We start from the raw sequence: 20,744 nt of genomic DNA, 5'->3' as shown, positions 1-20,744 counted from the left end.
TAATTAATGGAAAAAGACTGCTGAGCATACAGTAGCTGTGAACCCTCAACTGCTCCTGGGGTTTCTAGATTGCCAATAATTAAAAATAAGTTATACGTTATTAATCTGGTTAAAACATACAAGACTGTATATACTTTTGCATCAGAGATGATTATTCAGAATATTTGTTTAATATGGATATGAAAATGTAGAACAAACTCAATTCTAAAAAAAGACACTGTGTAAAATGTTAAAAAGGAATGAAAACCTCCCAAAACATATTTTATTCACAATATAACATATTAGCATCTATGCAAATATTTAAGCTGGGAAAATTTACCATCTGAAGGAAAAAATTAGGTAATTTTTAATTCAATGGCTGCAACACGTAAAAGAAAAAGGGCCATTTTTACCACTATGCACCCCTCTTCCAGCTGCTGTAGACTAGCTCAACATTCCTGGGTCTTCTTTGTCGTATTTTTCGTTTCATGATGCACCAAATGGTTTTAGTTGGTAAAAGGTCTGGATTGCAGGCAGGCCAGTTTAGCACCCAGACTATTGGTGGTGTAATAGATGGAGTTATTATGCAAGAGGCAGCAGTACGCAAGGCCCTCCCTAAACAAAAAAGCAATTGTCTGGATGTACAGTGCATTCAGAAAGTATTCACAGCGCTTCACTATTTCCACATTTTGTTATGTTGCAGCCATATTCCAAAATAGATTGAATTCATTATTTTCCTCTAAATTCTGTCTACAAACAAAACCCCATAATGACAATGTGAGATAAGTTTGTTTGAAACCTTTGTTAATTTATAAAAAATAAAAACCATAATTAATCCTATTTACAGTAATCCCCCCTTTACCGCGGTTCGAATCTCGCGCCCCCGCCTTATCGCGGAATTGCATTTGCCACATAACTAATTTGTTTCGCTGATTCTCCCAGTCTCTCGCAGATAGCACGATAGACCAAAAAACTTACAGGGAATTGTTTTTATGGAGATTTATGTTCACAGCCTTTTCTCAATACTTTGTTGAAGCACCTTTGGCACCAATTACAGTCTCAAGTCTTTCTGAGTATTGTGCAACAAGTTGGCACACCTATTTTGGGTAGTTTCTCCTATTGTTCTTTGGATCTTTCTTCCAATCAGGTTAAATGGGGGGGGGTGCCGGTGCACAGCCATTTTCAGATCTCTCCAGAGATGTTCAATCGGGTTCAAGTCTGGTCTCTGCCTGGGCCACTCAAGGACATTCTAAGAGTTGTCCTGTAGTCACTCCTTAGTTATCTTGGCTGTCTGCTTAGGGTCATTGTCCTGTTGGAAGATGATCCATCATCCCAGCCTGAGCACTCTGAAGCAGGTTTCCATCAAGGATGTCTTTTTACATTGTTGCATTAATCTTTCCCTCAATCCTGACTAGTCTCCCAGTACCTGCCTCTGAAAAGCATCCAAACAGCATGATGCTGCTGATATTGGCAATATACTGAGCGGTGCCTGGTTTCGCCCAGACATGACACTTGTCATTCAGTCCAAAGAGTTCAATTGTTGTTTTTTATGATCTGAGAGTCCTTCAGGTGCTTTTGGCAAACTCCAGGTGGGATGTCATGTGCCTTTTACTGAGGAGTGGCTTCTGTCTGGCCACTCTACCACATAGACCTGATTGGTGGAGTGCTGCAGAGATGGTTGTCCTACTGGAAAGTTCTCCTCTCTCCACAGAGAAACGCTGGAGCTCTTTCAGAGTGACCACTGGGTTCATGGTCACCTCCCTGACTAAGGCCCTTCTCCCCCGATCGCTCAGTTTGGCCGGTTGGTCCGCTCTAGAAAGAGTCCTGGTGTTCCAAACTTCTTCCATTTAAGGATGATGGAGGCCACTGTGCTTATTGGGATCTTTATTGCTGCAGAAATTTGTCTGTCTTATCTTTGCCCAGATCTGTGCCTAGATACAATCCCGTATCTGAGGTCTACAAACAAATACTTTTACATTGTCATAATGGGATATTGTTTGTAGAATTTTGAGGAAACATTGGAATAAGGCTGTATCATAACAAAATGTGGAAAAAGTAAAGCTTTTGTCTGAATACTTTCTCGATGCAATGTACCTCAGTATTGGTAGCGCCTATGCACCGATAACAAGCCGCATGATCAGAGTTCACAGCACCCAAGTTCTTCAAAAAAAGTTTACATTTTGATGTGTTTGACCACCGAATAGTTTGCCACTGTGCCTTATTTAATTTTGAATAAGCTTTGGCCCAATGGCAATTCTGAAACATGTTCACATATGGCTTCTTCTTTGCATAACAGAGCTTTAATCTGAATTTGTCAATGTCACAGCAAACTGTATTCACAGACAATGATTTCTGAAGATTTTTCTGGGCCCATGCATTGACTTTCATTACAGAAGAGCATGGGAATACAATATTGATCTGTTACGCAGCAAGATTTCTCCAGGTTCTTAAAATATTTTTAAGATATTATGTTCTATAGATAACAATAATATTTAAAGTCATTGCAAATTTATAATGATAAACACTATTTTGAAATTGTTCCACAACTTTTAGATGTGGTTTTAGATTGCAGAACCTCTGCTCAGTCTCACTTCTTAGTTCTCTACTTCTTTTTATAATAAATCATGATACAGACATGTTGCCAATTACTTTCTGATTCTTTTCCAGCTGTTTTTTTTTTTTTTTTTTTTTTTTTGGTAAAACCTACATTTTCAGACTTTTGTTTCCCTGGCCCAACTTTTTTGGGACACGTTGCAGCTATCAAATTAAAAATGACCTTATTTTTTTCTGTTATAATGTGAATAAAATGTGTTTATAAGATTTGCAAACCATTGCATTCTGTTTATTTACAATTTACACAGCTTCACAATTGTATTAGACTAATTCTATTGTTATTTGATAACACTTCCTTTACAAGGTTACTATTACATAGAAATTTATTGACTGTTGGGTTTATGAACATTTTCTTCATAAATGAATTTTAAAACTTATAACCTGAGCTAGGAAAATGTTATCATTTGAGTGAACTGCTGCATGAACCTAGTTCTTGCTGAGCATCTCTACAAAGCAGCTCTTTTGGGAGCACTGACATTAAAAAAAGCATGCTGCAGCAACAAAGCAATGCCAGTCAGATGTGAAGCTTTGAAACCTACAAACCTCTAACTTCTTGGCACAACTTTGGCTCCAATCCAGAAAAAGCCTCTCTTTCTATCAACTATAAAATAGTAGACATTGTCTGATGGGTCACCTCAAGACCTGAGAAGAAGAACAGAGCCAAATCATTTTAATTACTGTGTAAAATCGAGCCAAAGCGCTTCTTAAATATATACACACAACCTGTGCTGCCATAAATTATATAAAATAGGAAATATTGCTGAGTGTGCCATTGTGTGTGTCCAAAGTCTAAAGCAAAAGACCTTGCAACTACTTCTGCTTAGTCTTAAAAGACATTTACTCAATGACTATGCAAGAAAAAAAAAAATCAAAGGCCTGTAAACAGTCAAACTGAAATTTGCTGCATTCAGTTTATATTGTCTGTTGTTTTCTTACTCACTTCCATTATAAACTATATGAAAAATAAGCACAGACATATATACAAAAGACTACCATTTGCAATAAGTGATATTTTGAGCTCAAACATACAGAGACATTGTATTTTAACTGATTTTGTTGAAGCAACAAAATTTGTAGTCCTTATATTGCAGATCTCCATAATATGACATTCTGCTCTTCTTTTTCAAATGCCAAACTATAATTTTCCAGCTTGATGTTTAGTTGCTTTATTGCATTCAGTGAAAAGAAAAATCCTTCTGCAGTTGTGTAAAGGTTTTTAGTAACACAGAACATGAGAAGAACTCCAGTTTCACAATACAAGACACCATCCTTACAGAATGCACCATGGTCGGGCGACACAGGTCATAAACAATAAACAACACACACACACACACACACACACACACACACACACACACACACACACACACACACACACACACACACACACACACAGTTTTCAGTCTTCTATTTGGCAGGAGAACCAGAGATATGGACACTTAAGAGCTCTCACTTTAATTAGTATAATATAAGATTAATTAGCTTTCATTTTCCAATCCATTTTTAATTATTCACAATAGAAATTACATGCTAAATGTATTTTTTTTTTATTTGCTTGCATGTAGATTTGGCCGCAAACTGTGTTATTTATGTATACCAAATGTTTACGAAAAAACAACAACATATGATTCAAAACAAAGATGCGATTTGATTCTCTGACATCAGTTTGTCTCTAAATGACTTACTATAAAAGTCTTTAATTGTCCCACTACTACTTTCATTGTTACTACTTAGTGTAATATTAATGCTGTATCTAGTGGTAGAGGAAGTACAGCATTTCTGTACTCGAACAAAATAAGTGCAATAATTCCTTTTACATTTCTACTTAAAAAGACAAAAGTACTTACTTTTGAATGTACTTAAGTACTAGGAAAAAAATATAGATCTTTTAATAATTCATACAAATTCAGCGTTTCATTCTCCTGAACATCAGACCATTTTAATAAAAGAGATTCTATTATTGTTAAGTGCACACAGTGAGAGCACCCCTACTCCACAAAAGCAAGAACCATTATTTTTCTTGAAGGAGCAAAGAACGGCATGTTATTATTATTATTTTTAAATAAAGTGAAGTAAGATAAAGCAAGATATTACATATTTAAATGTAGCAAAAAAAATGCGCGCAAAAAGACAAAAAATAATAATAAAATACTCTCATGAGATATAAATACCTGAAAACTAAACATTTCTAACTACCAATGCACATATACAGTAGCAGTTGGAAATAAATTCAGTGAGCTAATCTATAAAGGCTACATTTATAGTGGTGTTAATGTTTACTGTGTATAATTTTTCTGTGAAATGTCTGGCACAGATTAGGAATAGTACATATAAAAAAAACTACACATTTCATTGTACTCTGTGTGCAGGACAGTACAGCAGTTGGATTTGACTGGCCTTAACATCTTTCCAATAAAAAAAAGTTTCAATGAGAAATAATGAATATAATTCATCTTTGAATCAGTAGCTACAACATGGAAGTGTTCATCCTAGAGTGGCATGTTCCTTTGAAAATAACACACCGATTATTATCTCCTTCAAAAGATGAATATGTTATGTTAAAGAAAACGGAGTGGAATTTTGCAATGGACATCCTGAAATCCTAAAAAAAAAAATGTTTTAAATGTTTTAGTCGAGCCAAACATCTAGAGAATACAACTTTACAACATTTATGGGCCAAAGAGCTGTAAACTTAGCAAAACTTTCATTTTCACTGTCGATAAAGTCATTGTGCATCGTTCACATATTGATTTTTATCAAAAAGCTTGCAGTCTTTGTTTTGTTTTTTTTTTTTGTTTTTTTTTTACAGTTTAACTGTTTACGGTTCTCCGAAACAGCTGTTCCGATCAATTTGTTTGTTAGAGGTCATCTGGGAAGATAATCTGCCTAATGAAGCATGTAATAACATGTCTACAGGATGGAAAGAAAGGAGAAGAGCCCCTCATGCCAAAACCAAACAAATGCATCCTCTGAGATGCTCTTTGTACTGCAAAACAAACCCTGGTTGCTTAAATGTATGTATCTGTAATCACGGATTCGGCATTTACATTGTGTTTAAAAGAAAATTTGTCAGCAAATAAACAACTAAAAAAAAAGATATAAAGCTGACAAAGTCAATAATTTGCACTTAAAGTCATCATGGACTTTGCGAACTGTGTGAATCCATATCATGTACAATATATTGTACTTTACTTTGTATAAATATGTTTATTATGTTATACTGATTGTAGTATACTTAATGCACTGCTACATTCATGCTATTCCCTCTTCTGCTGAAAATAGTTGCCCTGCACTGTACTCTCTTTATCTTATCTTAAGGCTGCTGTTGTAGGAGAAATGTTTATAGTGTTTACACAAAAAAACCACTCCACATCACACCATCACACTGTATTTGTAAACACTGTACCCCTGTATATCTGTATTTTTATTCCATTGTTATCTTTGATTTATAATGTATATTGCTTTAAGTATACGTTTAACCTCAAGTCAAGTTTATTTCTATAGCGCTTTTCACAACAGACATTGTCTAAAAGCAGCTTTACAGAAATCAAGTCAAGGTGAATGGTGTGCATTTATCCCTGATGAGCAAGCCGTGGCAAGGAAAAACTCCCTTAGATGTTATGCTAGGTGGAAGTCCCTAAGTGTTGCTAGGATGTAAAAATTTCCCATTGAGATGAATAACGTCATCCGTCCATCCATCTATCTATCTTTCTAAGTAGGAAGTAAATAGTCAGTTCACATAAAAAAAGTCTTGGTATCTAATTACAGATCCACCCACGCTTCAAAATGGATAAATCTTGATTGAAAAAGAAGCAAGACTGCTCTTATTATTACCTGCACTATGAGGCTCATGCCCACCATCATGGAGTATATGTCATATTTGCCCAGCTGTTTGCTGAGGGCTGCGCTCATTCCTTGCAGTGCCTCCAGGTACTGTTTAAGCACTTTTTTTGCCATGTTGCTCAGCACTTCTGATGTGTTCCCCTCCATGTACAGCTTCATCCAGCTCCCATGGGCTTTCTCTGCCATCTGAAACTGCTCATAACCGTCCTCTGTGTGAAACAGGGATAGAAACAATGATGACATAATGTAGGAGTTTGAAGGGCTTTAAAAATGAGGCGTACAACAATCTCCAACCATGCATGCTACAAAGCTCTGTGGTGTGTTTGAGAACATAGACAAACATAAATGTGTTTAAGAGCAGAGTGGGATGCCGAAGGCGATCTCAGCAGGCAATTCCCATAATGTTAACAGGCATATCAGGCTTATGTAGCATACACAGCACACTACAACAAGCCTCTCTGTTGACTCCGAGGAGCTTTTAAACTACACAACAAAAAAAACTTTCGGACCCGGAGCTTTTTTTTATTATTATTATTATTTGCTTTGGCCACACACAGAGTACCAATATGTCAAGCGGTATAGTTGTTAATACCTGTTCCAAATTGCATCAGTTAAAATGAATTATACTTTTAGATGGAGATCAGTGGTGACATGTACTGTACATTATGCAACATGAAAAACTACTTAAACAAGCCAGAAAAGAAGATATTTTTAATGTAGCATGCACTCTACTTAAATAGCAACAGAAACATACAAAATTAAGCTGGAGATATTCACTACAGACAGGAAGTTATATCATATGCCAAAGTTATATCATGTCAAAAATATAAACAATGAGAATAAATGTGGTTCAACTACAGAGCCTGGCGGTACAGCAAAAAGAATGATAACATTCACATGTTTAGCTAGACAGTAATCACTTTTAGCTTTGTTTGATTCTTTGTTTGAATGGTCTCCATGGACTGTTAGCATAGCTAGCACAACATTGAAATCAATAAAGAAGTCCATGCAGAAAATAAATACACAGACTCTTATCTTGATTTAAATGTTGTGCTAGTTGCAAGTTGTGCTAACAGTAAACTGTCTTGAAAAAACTGTTGGCCTTACAGAGACATCCAAAAAAAAAAAGAATGAAACAATGCTAAAAGTAATTTCTATTTAGCTAAACATCTGGAAATTATCACTCTTCATATTGTACATCCAGGTTCTGTATTTGGACCTCATTTATTTTCATTGCTGATATTTTTGGACAAAAATGCAAAACAGGGCAATTATAATTGTTAATTAAATTATAAGAAAAAGTGGGACATACTTTTTTCATTACTTAACAGACTGGAGTAAATTATTTTAATTATACCACAAGATGTTGTTCGGACACTTTTTTATTAACATTTTGTCAGGTTTCTGTTCTTAAAAAAAGCTTTTATTTTTGTATAGAACAGATTCCGTAAACCTCCAATCCCATGCCTCAATTGCTAATTCCAATTCAAAACTCTATTGCTTATGCCTTTCAAAAGTTGGAAAACAGTCTTTTATCGCTTTCGAGAGACACATGCATGTTTATATACACCAAACTAGATCATTTCACAGTACAACGATTTACTTTGACTAAACAAAAACATTCATGTGCAGATGTTGAACGTTATTTTATTGAAAAATCCTTCCTCAACATGAATAACAGCTTCATACACTCTAAGCATCTGGACAGTTAGTTTCTCCAAACATTTAGTGGAAATACAAAAGGTGATCTTGCCTAGTTGGATATTTATTTCTGACTTTGTGATCCAGTTAATGCCAATATGATGTAGGTGTGACTCTGCAATCCATTCTATGATAGATAACACTACAGCTGACTGTGCCATCACTACCTTACATAAGTTCTTCTGTTAAATTTGTGTTAATTTGGGATCATCTGTCCACAGAACTTTTTTTACTTATTCACTATCTAATTCTTGTGTTTTTTTTGTCTTTTTAACTTAGTTTGTGGCATATAAACAAAAGGAATATCCATGTGTCTCCAAACCTTTGACATGAGAGCACGTGTGACTGCAGTAATAAATACTAAATAATAGCATTATTTTTATATTTCCATATGAATGGCATTTTCTGCATTAATTGGTATTTCATCTAAATAAACACATTCATTTTGTTTTGTTTGTTGTTAGATCTGTGTGCTGTGGTGGACAGTTAACTTTGCAATGTGACAATTTGTTCAAGACCTGCCTGGAACTATATTAGCTGTGGATAAATCGAAAAATAATTACACATCTCAACCAATTTAAATCCAGTATTAAACATTGCTGTTGTATAAAATCAGTTAATTATCAATAAGCAAATTACTCCTCTTGTCAATACATTCGACCAAATGCTTTATCATAAAACCAAAAGTTTTATTTTTTTTTATTATTTTAGCTTTCAGTGATGCAACTGCACATTCAAAACTGATAGTGGCCTGCCACTGTTGTATAACTCCAACCATTAGATTTGTATTGTATAAAGTTGCCAGAAAATGATCTAGAACTTCACTCTAGGTTTCATTGGCTCCAAAGTCAGATCATGTTTTCAGATATGTGGCTATAAACTGAGAAAATGTCCATTACATCTCTTCTTTCTGTCTCACTCTTTCTCTGTCTAAAACTCTGTCATGCACATACTTCCATCTTTTTTTTTTAATTTCATATTACACTTGGTTCCTACCCAGCTCTCATGATCTTCATCTTCTCTGTGTGCTGCTTGGCTTGAATAATAAAGGCCTTATGTGGATGAATGGTGTCTGACATTATGCAGGCCAAAGCAGACTGAAAGCAGATACAATAGCCTGGAGTCAAAAACATGAATCACACAGTAGAAACAACTACTGATCAGTGAGAACGTCCACCTGAGGAATCCTTTAAAAGATTGTGGTGACACCTAACAGATCTTACATTATCACAAATAAGAAAATCATGAAAAGTATACCGAATGTTAATATTCACCTTTGCAGCGAGATAAATTAAATAAAAAAATTTTGCAACATACAACATAAAATAACCTTAAAATGTGTCCAGACCGAGTCTTAGTGGTGTGTGTAGTGTGTAACTAATACCTGCTAAAAGAAAGATTAGCTGTTAGTCTACATTGCAAATAAAGCTAATCCAGAGCTAATCCAGTCTGTTCTTCGTGGAGCAGGAAATTAAGGGCAAACTAAGACTGTGAGGGGATGGAAAGAATACAAAGAGAGTAACAGTGATAGATTAGGTGTCTATGACATAGCAATAAATTCAGGCAAAGGGAAAATGCTGAAGACAGCAGACATAATAAAGTCAGGATAAAAGTGAAAGGGTTTAATATATGATAACAATCCAGTGAATTACACTTAAGTAGACAGTACAGGACAAACAGTCAATGTGGGATTAAAAATAGTGCAAAAATCTGCTCTATAAATGCAACTGAATAGCGTAATTTTATTCATTTATTCCTCTTTAAACCAACTGTTTCATGCTCATTCTGGTTTTATTGAACATAAAGGTACATCTCGTCCCATTAATCCACGTGTCCAGAGCAAGAGTTATTGCCCTGACAGCCAGAGTTATTACCATCACATCCACTAATGTAATAACGATATTAATAATGTTGTTACACTCAAACCCCCCCACCCACTTCTGATCTCAGTATATGAATCCCAGAAGTCTCTCTCAAATGCGGAGTCATCTATTGAGCGTTGATAATGAAAGTTTAATTTCACACATTGATCACTGTGCAGACTATAAATGAATGGATTGCACCGAGGCTTTTTCTAGCAGGACCTAATGGGATCATTACATCCCACCACCCCTCTCTCTGCATTACTGCTAATTATTACTGCTTCTGAGTGGAGCCCTACGAAATGAATATTTACCGACACGATGAAGAAAGAGAGGACAAAAGGGAGGTTGTGTGTGAGAGGGAGAAACAGAGAGAGAGCTAGCGAGAGAGAGAGAGAGAGAGAGAGAGAGAGAGAGAGAGAGAGAGAGAGAGAGAGAGAGAGAGAGAAGAGAGAGATGCAAGCTAAGTGATATAGAGCAATGCTTGAAGGTAACAATTAAAACCTTACTGTTCAATCATAGGTCGATCCTCTCATGTGACTTTGTTCTCTCGCTCTCCCCGTCTCTCTCTCTCTCACACACACACGTTTAGGTGGACACATACTGTATACAGGTTCTCTTTAAAAAAAAGACACCACTTAATTTTAATGCTGAAACAACAATGGCACAAATAAATGTTCCTGGCATTAAGTATTTCAGGATTGTGGGATCTAGACTGCACGTTAAATTTTTATTGAAGCTGTCTATTTGTAAAGTTTATTAATTGCTAGCAAAAACTTTTTATATTCATTCATTTGTCCATTAATTTATTGATCTATTCATTTAGTTATTTGTTCATTCATCTTCAGTAATCACTTTTTATTGGGGAACACCTGGAGCCAAACATGGAAACCACACATTATTTGCATACAGAAAATTTGGATTAACCAGTATGCCTAAATGTATGTATTTGGACAGCAGAAAAACGAAGAACCCATGTGAGAACTCCACACAGCTATTAATCCGAACTCAGGATCAAAGCAAGACCCTGGAGCTGTGGAAAAAAGCTTATTAGTGCTTTCAATTTGCTATCATTTATGGGTAGGGTTTTTTTTCCATCCTGTTTGTAATACGCAGGAACAGATATGATATCACCTTTATGTTACATGAATGTCATTATTTTGTCTTCCCTGGCCTTTCTGACAACTTTCTTTTTATTTCTCAGACATTTAGATGGATATAAGTATTCACCAGTCTTGATATGTAAATTTCCACTATACTTCACAGCTCTCACAAACACTTTTCTCCCACAAGGCAAGAAGAACTGCAAAATTTGAATAATACATCAATAAAAAAATAAAAAATAAAGGAGAAACGGAATGAGGTGTGTGTGTGTGTGTGTGTGTGTGTATGTGTACAGTAGGTACGCAAGACTGCATGCATCTGTATTTTGGTGTATATAAATAATGATGCCATCTTATTCAGTGTGGCAGATTAATAAAGACATATGAAAGGATTTCGTTTTTTTTTTTTTTTTTTTATATATAATTCTTTAATAATGGACTTTCTTTAAAACTGCTGAGCAGGAAAAAGAAAAGACATTTAAATGCCACATTGGGTTTTTTCACATGCATGAAGTTTTCCTACTTCTGTGTGAAACCAAACCTTAACTTCTGAATTGAAAAGTAGGGTTTTTTTTTATTGTTCTATTAAATATCTGCAAACTTCTGTTTTAAAAAATCTTTATGGGAAGCAGCCAAAAGTCCTGATAATCTCAAATTTAAAATTCCTCCACATTGGCCACATTCCAGTGGAGTTTCATTTGTCAGGATATTTAACAAGACCATAGAAAACAACAAATAAATCAACCAATGCTTCAGGCTGTCTTTGAGGTGAGGGTGCGGGTAGTTAGGTCATAAGATCAGAATTGAAAAGGAAACATAAAAGGTGTTGATGAAGCAAAACGATTGAACCAGATGTTACAACAACCTACAAGTTTGCATTTTTAAAACACTACTTAAACTGACAGAATATAAATAAATATTACAAGAGTTAACAGAATGCAGCTTATATTATGGAAAGGGCAAGAGATGAAATTTTGCACATAACAATGGCAAAATGATGTGCTGATGATTCATTACACACAGCTGGTGTTCTCGGATTGTGTGTGCATACATTTTTGTGTGTGAGCGAGAGAAAGAGGGAGAGAGGTAGGGGGACTGACGCACTGCGGCCTTCATAGGTTCAGCCCTGGAGACGCACCCCCTCTAATAAATCATGTAATGTCATGAGAAAGGGAAATGATTAGCAGCGAGTGTGACATGCAGAAGCCTATTGATATGCGGTGTCCTCTCTAGTCTCGATCACATATGCACTTTATACCTGCAAGGACTTCAGCGGAACCATACACAACGACAACGACATCTTGTACAGCATGAACGGAAGGCCACTGAGGGCAAAAAAAAAAGTGTTTGATCTGTTAACGCAGGAAAGGTATGCAGGAAGTTGGAAGGGCTGTTCTACTCATTCAAATGGCAAATATTTTTGCATCTGCAATACGGAATATTCAAATTATTCATTCATTCATTCATTCATTCATTTTCTCCCGCTTATCCGTAATCCGGGTTGCGGGGGCAGCAGTCTAAGCAGGCCCCCGCCTTCGACTGCTGCCCAATCCTCACAGCACCGTCCCTTACGGTCCCTCCTGCAGGTGGTGAGCCCACGGGAAGGTGGCCCCGCGTCACTCCGACGTCACGGACCTTGATATTTCCCTCGTAAGGGATCCCCGGAGCATAGAGGGTTAAGGGCCTTGCTCAAGGGCCCAAGAGTGGCAGCTTGGCGATACCGGGGCTTGAACCCCAGACCTTCCGATCGGCAACCCAGCGCCTTAACCGCTGGAGCCACCACTCCCCCAATATTCAAATTAAAAGAAAAATAAAGATATGTTAATATTCAAATTAACATATCTTTATTTTTCTTTTTTGCAAGGATGTGTCATTTTAGGTTTCTTAGCCTTGTGGTAACAAATGTACATAATATTTGCATTCCAGCCTGCAGCTTAACATTGTCAGGTCAAAGAAAGCGAAAAAACTGAGGGGTGGAGAATAATCTTCTTATTAATCACAGTAATCAATCATCACAGCTATGAGGCAGTTTCAGTACACTAACAAGCTCTTATCACAAGCCTATTCCCATCGGGATGACCCAGATTTAGCTGAGCTAAACACAATAAGAGATGAGTGGCAAATAGGACTTATTTTTTTCTTTAAATTCATTTTTATTCATTTTTTAATTGCAGCCTGAACAACGCAGTAAGAAGAAGAGCTAATTAGCATCCGTGTTAGTGATGCGCATTGCAAAATTCTACTGGACTTCTATTGACTAAAATGAAAGGGGGTTGAAAGGGGGTTAAAACGGGAATAAGGATCAAAAGAATTCTCGCAAAATACTTTATTTTGTTTGGGTGCAGTATCATTGTTTATGTCTTATGTCTGAAAGTAAAAAAAGGTAACCAATTACCAACTTAACAGGTCTAAAACAATGTCTGAAGATTTTCTCAAAGTGAAAAATTCTTGGACAGGAATAATGTTAGACTCATGTCACTAAATGTCACTCACTTGTCACTTCTTGCTAGCACTAGCTAAATTTTGCATGTGCTGCCTCTTGCTAGCATGTTTAGCAGCATGAATAAATGTGAAGGGTACTGGGTACTTTGTTGGCAACAGGAAAATATAAGGTGTCAGAATGGACACCTTAATACTGAACATAGCATTTAAAAAATAAAACATTGCCATAATCACTGAGTTATATTAACTTTTAATACTTCCGGGAAAGTTTTTGATTTTGGAACATGGCCTTAGGGATTCGGGGCTACTCAAACATAAGGACTGGCTTATAGTCATCATTCCATTGGTGTGAAATTGAAATCAGGGTTTGTGAAGACAACTACATTTTTTCCACTTTAAGCAACAAATATAAAATTGTAATAAAATCATGTAATGGCAACACTTTAATGAATTAAGCGAAGGCTGATGTATGTGTGTGTGATAGTTTGGGGTCCACCTACTTTTAGTCATATAGTGTATTTAAAAAAAAATAAATCTAAATGTACTCAAATTATTGCAGAAAACTCAAATTATTCATTTGAAAAGAAAGAAAGACGGACCAAATGTGAATAGAATGAAAAAAAGAAGCATTATCACAAATGTTCAAATGTTTTTTTTTTTTTTGGTTATACATTTTTTTAAATGACAAACTCAATTGTTATTTAGAAGTTGGGTCAATTCACTATCATCACGATTACCATGCACTTTCTCTATTATCTCTACTTTCAGTCCTCACATTCCACCCAAATAAGTAAAGATCAAACTATATCAATAAAGATAAATTCTCTAAAGTAGACAATACAATTAATATAGATGATGTTGGCTGCAGCATCTCTAGTTAACAATGACAACATTATGAATAAAATTAATTATTATTCTGAATAAAGCTTAATAGTAATGATGATGAAAATTGTAAACTATAGAAAACAAAGCAATTTGACTTTTGCTTTTGTCTCCTGAAGTAGAATAGTTATTTGATATTTATTCAAGTGGAAGGTTAGACAAGTAGACGGGGTAAATGGGTGCATTGTGTAGACGCCTAACATCACTCCTAAAATATGGTGATACATACACACGCACTCACATTTTCTCTCTCTCTCTCTCTCTCTCTCTCTCTCTCTCTCTCTCTCTCTCTCTCTCTCTCTCTCTCTCTCTCTCTCACACACACACACACACACACACACACACAGACACACACACAGACACAGACACCATGGAAATCTTCTGTGGGAGCCGGTGGGCTGTTTTGACACACTCAGAGTTTAAATTAGCTGCTTTGATCATGCTTCATCTCTGAGCGGACTACGTCACACACACATACTCTCTAACACTCACTCACACACACAGACACCCACACCGACACACCTCCCACTGAACGATTACACGGTCTGGCAAGTTCACACATGGTGCCAAACTAGCTATGTATGGTAACTAGTGCTCCATCTCTCTCGAATACACGCATAATGCTATGTCATTTATATGCATGCAATAAACATATGCATGTTCATATGCAGATACTGTATACAATACATATACAACCCAACATTTTTTGGAAAGCTGTATTCAATTTCACTTGCCACACCCAGGCCTGGTGAGAAACAGACGACAATCAAAGTAATTAACGAATCAGTCTGAAAAGTGTTACTAAGCCATTTCTATGGGCTTCCAGCAAACCAAAGTGAAAGCCATTATCCACAAATGCAGAAAACTTGGAACAGTGGTGAACTTTGCCTGGAGTGGCCAGTCTGCCAAAATTACTGCACAAAAGTGCAAAGATGATATATCCAGAAGCTCATAAAAGAACCCAGAAAATCTTAAGAACTGCAGGCCTCACTTTCCTCAGTCTGGACTTAAATCCAAATGTGATGCTGTAGCATGACCTTAAACACTCAGCTCATGCTCGAAATCCTCCAACGTGGCTGACTTAAAACAATGCTGCAAAGATGACTGGGCCAAAATTCCTCTACAATGATGTGAAAGACTTTGCCAGCTATCAGAAATGCTTGATTGCACCATAATCACAAAACCAGTAATTAGGTTTGGAGCCAATTACTTGTTCATATAGGGCCAGGTAGGTTTGGAAAGCTTTCTCCCTTAATAAATTAAATCTTTATTTAAAAACTGCATTTTGTATTTACTCAGGTTAACCCAGCCATTAGGGTTGGTCTTAGAGCTCTTAGTAAGATAAGTAAGTCCCAAGCCCAGATAAATGGGGAGGGTTGCATTAGGAAAAGCATTCACCATAAAACGTGCCAAATCGATCATGCAGATCACAAATCTGAATTTCATAACAGATCAGCCAAGGTCCGGGTTACAGACGGCCGCTACAGGTATTGTTAGCCAACAGGGTATTGGTGGAAATTGGGCTACTGTTGGCCGAAGGAGGAGAAGGAGAGGAGGAAGACATCTACAGAGACGGCAGGGAAAGGAGAAGTGTAGAAGAGTGGAGGTTGTGGTTGGTACAGAAGATTAACTGGAAAGGGAGTAAGGCTAGGAACATTGGAGGTGGAGGTTTAAACTGTTCTATCATGATGAAGATGGAAAGAGAAATGGTGTAAGGGTGATTCAGAAGGAATTGGATAAGATTAGTAAGGAGGAAGTGAGAGCAGCTATTAAGAGGATGAAGAGTGGAAAACCGGTTGGCCCAGATGACAAACTAATAAAAGCATGGAGATGTTTAGGTGAGATGGCAGTGAAGTTTTTAATAAGATTGTTTAACAAGATTTTGCAAGGTGAGAGGACGCCTGAGGAATGGAGAAAAAGTGTGCTGGCACCAGTTTTTTTTAAGAATAAGGGAGATTCTAACAGTGCAGACCTGCAGTAACTACAGGGAAAAACTATGTAGTCACACCATGAAGTTATGGGAAAGAGTATTGGAAGCCAGGTTGAGAGAAGAGATGACCATCTGTGAGCAACAGTATGGTTTCATGCCAAGCAAGAGCAGTACAGATGCAATATTTGCTTTGAGAATGTTGTTTGAGAAGTATAGAGTTGCATTTTGTGATTGTGGATTTAGAGAAAGCGTATGACAGGGTGCTAATTGAGAAGTTGTGGTATTGTATGAGGAAGTCAGGTGTGTCAGAGAAGTATGTGAGGGTTGTGCAGGACATGTATGAGGACAGTGTGTCAGCAGTAAAATGTGCAGTAGGAAAGACAAACTGGTTCAAGGTGGAGGCGGGACTGCATCCAGATTTGGCTCTGAGCCCTTTCCTGTTTGCAGTGGTGATTGACAGGTTGGCTGACGAGGTCAGACAGGAGTTTCTATGGACTATGATGTTTGTGAATAATATTGTAAATTGTGGTGAGAGTAGGGCGCAGGTTGAGAAGAGCCTGGAGAGGTGAAGGTACGTGCTGGAGAAAAAAGGAATGAAAGTCAGTAGGAGTACATGTGTGTGAACCAGAGGGAGGGCAGTGGAGTTGGTATGGTTGCAGGGAGAAGAGTTGATGAATGTGGATGAGTTTAGGTACCTGGGGTCAAGTGTTAGAGAAGTAAAGAAAAGTGCAAAGAGTGCAGGCAGGGTGGAGTAGGTGGAGAATAGTGGCAGAAGTGATTTGTGATAAAAGGGTATCTGTGAGATCGAAAGGGAAAGTTTATAGGACTGTGGTGAGACCTGCAATGTTGTATGATTTAGAGACTGTGGCATTGACTAAAAGAAGGACGCAGAAGCTGGAGGTGGCTGAGTTGAAACTGTCAAGATTAGAAACGAGTTTATTAGAAGGACAGCACATGTAGGATGTTTTGGAGACAAGATGAGGGAGAAGCGATTGAGATGGTTTGGACATGTGAATAGGAGGGACATGGGGTATATTGGTAGAAGATTTCTGAGGATGGAGCTATCAGGATAGAGAAAAAGAGGAAGGCCAAGAAGGAGGTTTACGGATATGGAGAAGCAAGACATGCAGGTAGTTGTTTTGAAGAGGCAGATGTAGAGAACAGAGTAGTATGGAGACAGATGATCCACTGTGGTGACACCTAATGGGAGCAGCTGAAAGAAGAAGCAGAAAAAGAAGAACCAAAAAGAAGAACAAAAAGGAGAAGAAGATTTTCTATTTACTCGGGTTATGTTTGAGAAATCTTCCAATTTGCTTAATGATCTGAATCAGAAAACATGACAAATATGCAAAAAAAATAAAAAATAAATTAAGAATGGGCATAGCATTTGATGACATGATGATCAGATATATTGTGAAACTTGTGAAGAAAAGCCCCAAAACACAAAATACAGAGCTAAGTCACAAAAGTTTTGTAACCAAGTTTAACCTCTATAAAGGTGATCTGATCATGATCCAAAACATCATCAATCAAAATCATCAATCAAGAATAGTGGAAGTAGTGTCATGGTTTGGGTTTGCATGGCTGCATCAGGAACAGGATCATTAATCTTCATTGATGATGTTACTTATGATGGTATCAGCAGAATTAAAAAAAAATTTAGTCTACAGAAACAATTTACAAAGAAACGTACCCAATCTAACTGTGAGGAACTAAATCTCGGCCAATATAGCAAGGACTCAATAAGGAGAAAAAGTAAAGGGTTCAGTCTGACAAAGTCAGAAAAACTCAACAACTATATACTATCAAAAAGCTTCATTACCATGTCTATCTTGTGTTTATCATATATCTATTAAAACAAAATATTTTTACAGACACTTTGCTCAATCATTATTATTGCACAAGTAATATTCTGTAAACCTTAAAAAAATTAAATAATTTTTTTATACAAGTCCATCTTGTCAGGAATCCACCTGCCACGCCCCCTTTAGCGGCTGTCATTGCCTCCGCTTTCACAAAAGACACATCTGTGCCTACAAATGCATTAATACCATATCTAATATATAACCTGCAACCATCTATCAAACGTGCTGCCGACATCAATGGGATTCTCACTCGATTAATTTCTAAGCCACTGCAATTCATCTATCCAAAAGCAGTCAGGATCTAGCTGTAAATGAAATTAGTCTTAAGACACTAATTATTCGTAATTACTTAATTACTGACTTCATGTGGTGATTAGGCCTTCTGCTTAGTTGACATGCTAAAAAAGACAGCCTTGTTGACTCTACTGCTGCTTCTGTTCGAACTCTGAACTGTTATCTTTTCTTGAATGGTCTGTTCATGTCTGCATTTATAGGGTTATTCAATCTGTGTAAACATTGTGGTGACTGTCAACTTCAAGATAATTAGCACCTACAAAGAATAGGCAATAAACAATTGTATAAAATAAACATACATACATACATACATACACAAATAATGCAAAAATAATAGCCTTCAAATAAGAGGCTTGTGCCTTTTATGGTTTCTACAGAGTACTACGTGTTAAAATTTCATATCTGGAACTCTTGGTCAATTCTTTTCAGGGGGAAATAATAATAATAATAATAGTAATGTAATAATAATAATAATAATAATAATAATAATAATAATAATAATAATAATAATAATAAATCATGTGGTGTCTGTTCACATCTTTGGCTGGGACACAGTAGTTGCTTGATCAAAGGGATATAAAAAAAACAAAAAACAAACATATTACTGTCCATATTTAGCATCAGTATATTCTTTACTCATTTTGAATTCCATTTTCCCATGTTTCTCATGTTCCCATTTTACTGCACTGTCTTAGTTTCAAGAGAATTTTAAACCTATTTTTGGAGTTTTATATTCTGTGTGTGACCTCCTCATATGCATATGCATAGCAGGGCCATCTGGTCTGCACAAAAGAGCAACTCTCTGTTCATTCATATTTGTTACGCTGTAGGATGCAGAATTTCTCTTGCCTGAAATCTGTTGTGTACATACTGTGCACACAGGACATTGCATTCTGGCAAGGAGATCGCTCTCATAAGGGAAATTGCCAAACAAGTATTGTTTTATGTCATCTTGTTGTATAACAGTGCATGCCGGGTTCCCTATATGCACATCACTGGTAACACAGGGACTTCAAAGTACACTATTACCATCTGTTTTTGATGCGACTCCACCGAAATCCTTTGTTTTCGTTTGAGCCATTCGTTCTACAAGTCATGCAAGCTTTTTTACATTAGACTTTAGCTTATTTCTTTGTATTGCATAATAATAATGATCCCTAAGCACTTCTATTCAGGAAATAGCAATTTACATAAATCACCAGAAAAAAAAAGTAAAGGTTCCCATAGACATGGTTAAACAAATCTATAAAGGTTATTCCTTGAAGGTTTAAAAGAAAAGAAAAGTAACATTTTCATACAGGATATAGTTACAGTTAAAAGCCTCTAAAACATGTCTGCATAGTAGAGTATGGTTTTTAATATAAATGAAAAGCCAGTGTGTCCTTGGATCAGTAGAATAAGCTCAGTCATTAGCTGTTGGCAGTGCAGCATGTTTCAAGCTGTAGAAGTCTGGTTACAGAGTGCTTCTTCCCACCAGAGAAAGATCAAATCACCACAGTTGTTTTCATTCCAAACTAGGCGACTATATTTTGCAACAGGGTGCTGCAAATGGGTGGCCATTTTTGTCTCTCTGGCAGACCTGGACAGCTTCCTGGGACAAGGTGATTGGCTCACAAATGGCCTTACCACTTATTACATACTATTTCTTCTTTGCTGCTGATTTCAATCTGTTCAGCATCGAGCACCCAAGCAACAATACAGTATGCTGCCTCAAGATCTTGGTTACTACTGCTGATTTCACTGGTTGTCAGAACACCCTGGTAGCTTCCTACCTGAGAAGATCAAAAGTCCAACATGATCTCCAAAAATCCAGTAAGCCTTTATAAATTCAACGAAACCTGAGTATACAAGCCTTATTTGGAAACTGCTCTGAGAATAGTGTATACTTTATTGGCTACATTGCCAGTCTCTAGGACCTCACCATTCCTGAACAGCAGCAAATCACTATCTACCCTCAAGGTGAAACTAGCAGTATCTACAGTATCAGGCTACTACACCACAGCACCAGGAATTGCATCTCTCTGGAAAAGCTTATTTCAAAATGCATTCCAGAGATTCCTTCCATGATTTCTTGCCTACACAAATATTAGTCCCCTGGGTGGTGTACATAATCACCTTAGCCAACTGATGGGCTGAAGGCCGAGTCCCTAGAATGAAATGCAAAGAGCATCCCCTCTTCTCCTCTTCCTAGATCTTATTTAGAGGTTTACCTCTCCACCACATATGTGTT

The 20,744-nt window shown here is 36.8% G+C and overlaps 1 protein-coding gene across 1 annotated transcript in view; it reads right to left on the bottom strand.

The window, feature by feature from the left end:
• The window catches only part of pigg (phosphatidylinositol glycan anchor biosynthesis class G (EMM blood group)), a 144,851-nt gene that overhangs the window by 75,235 nt on the left and 48,872 nt on the right, over positions 1–20,744 (bottom strand). Inside the window, exon 7 of the mRNA XM_083561579.1 lies at positions 6,427–6,644. Within this exon, the coding sequence (XP_083417705.1) occupies positions 6,427–6,644 (218 nt within the window). The remainder of the gene's footprint in view (positions 1–6,426; positions 6,645–20,744) is intronic.

This window comes from Silurus aristotelis (assembly GCF_946808225.1).
Source record: "Silurus aristotelis genome assembly, chromosome: 14".
NCBI classification, from domain to species: domain Eukaryota; kingdom Metazoa; phylum Chordata; class Actinopteri; order Siluriformes; family Siluridae; genus Silurus; species Silurus aristotelis.
The sequence above is the reverse complement of the archived record's forward strand: the minus strand, read 5'-3'. Positions and strand labels throughout refer to the sequence as shown.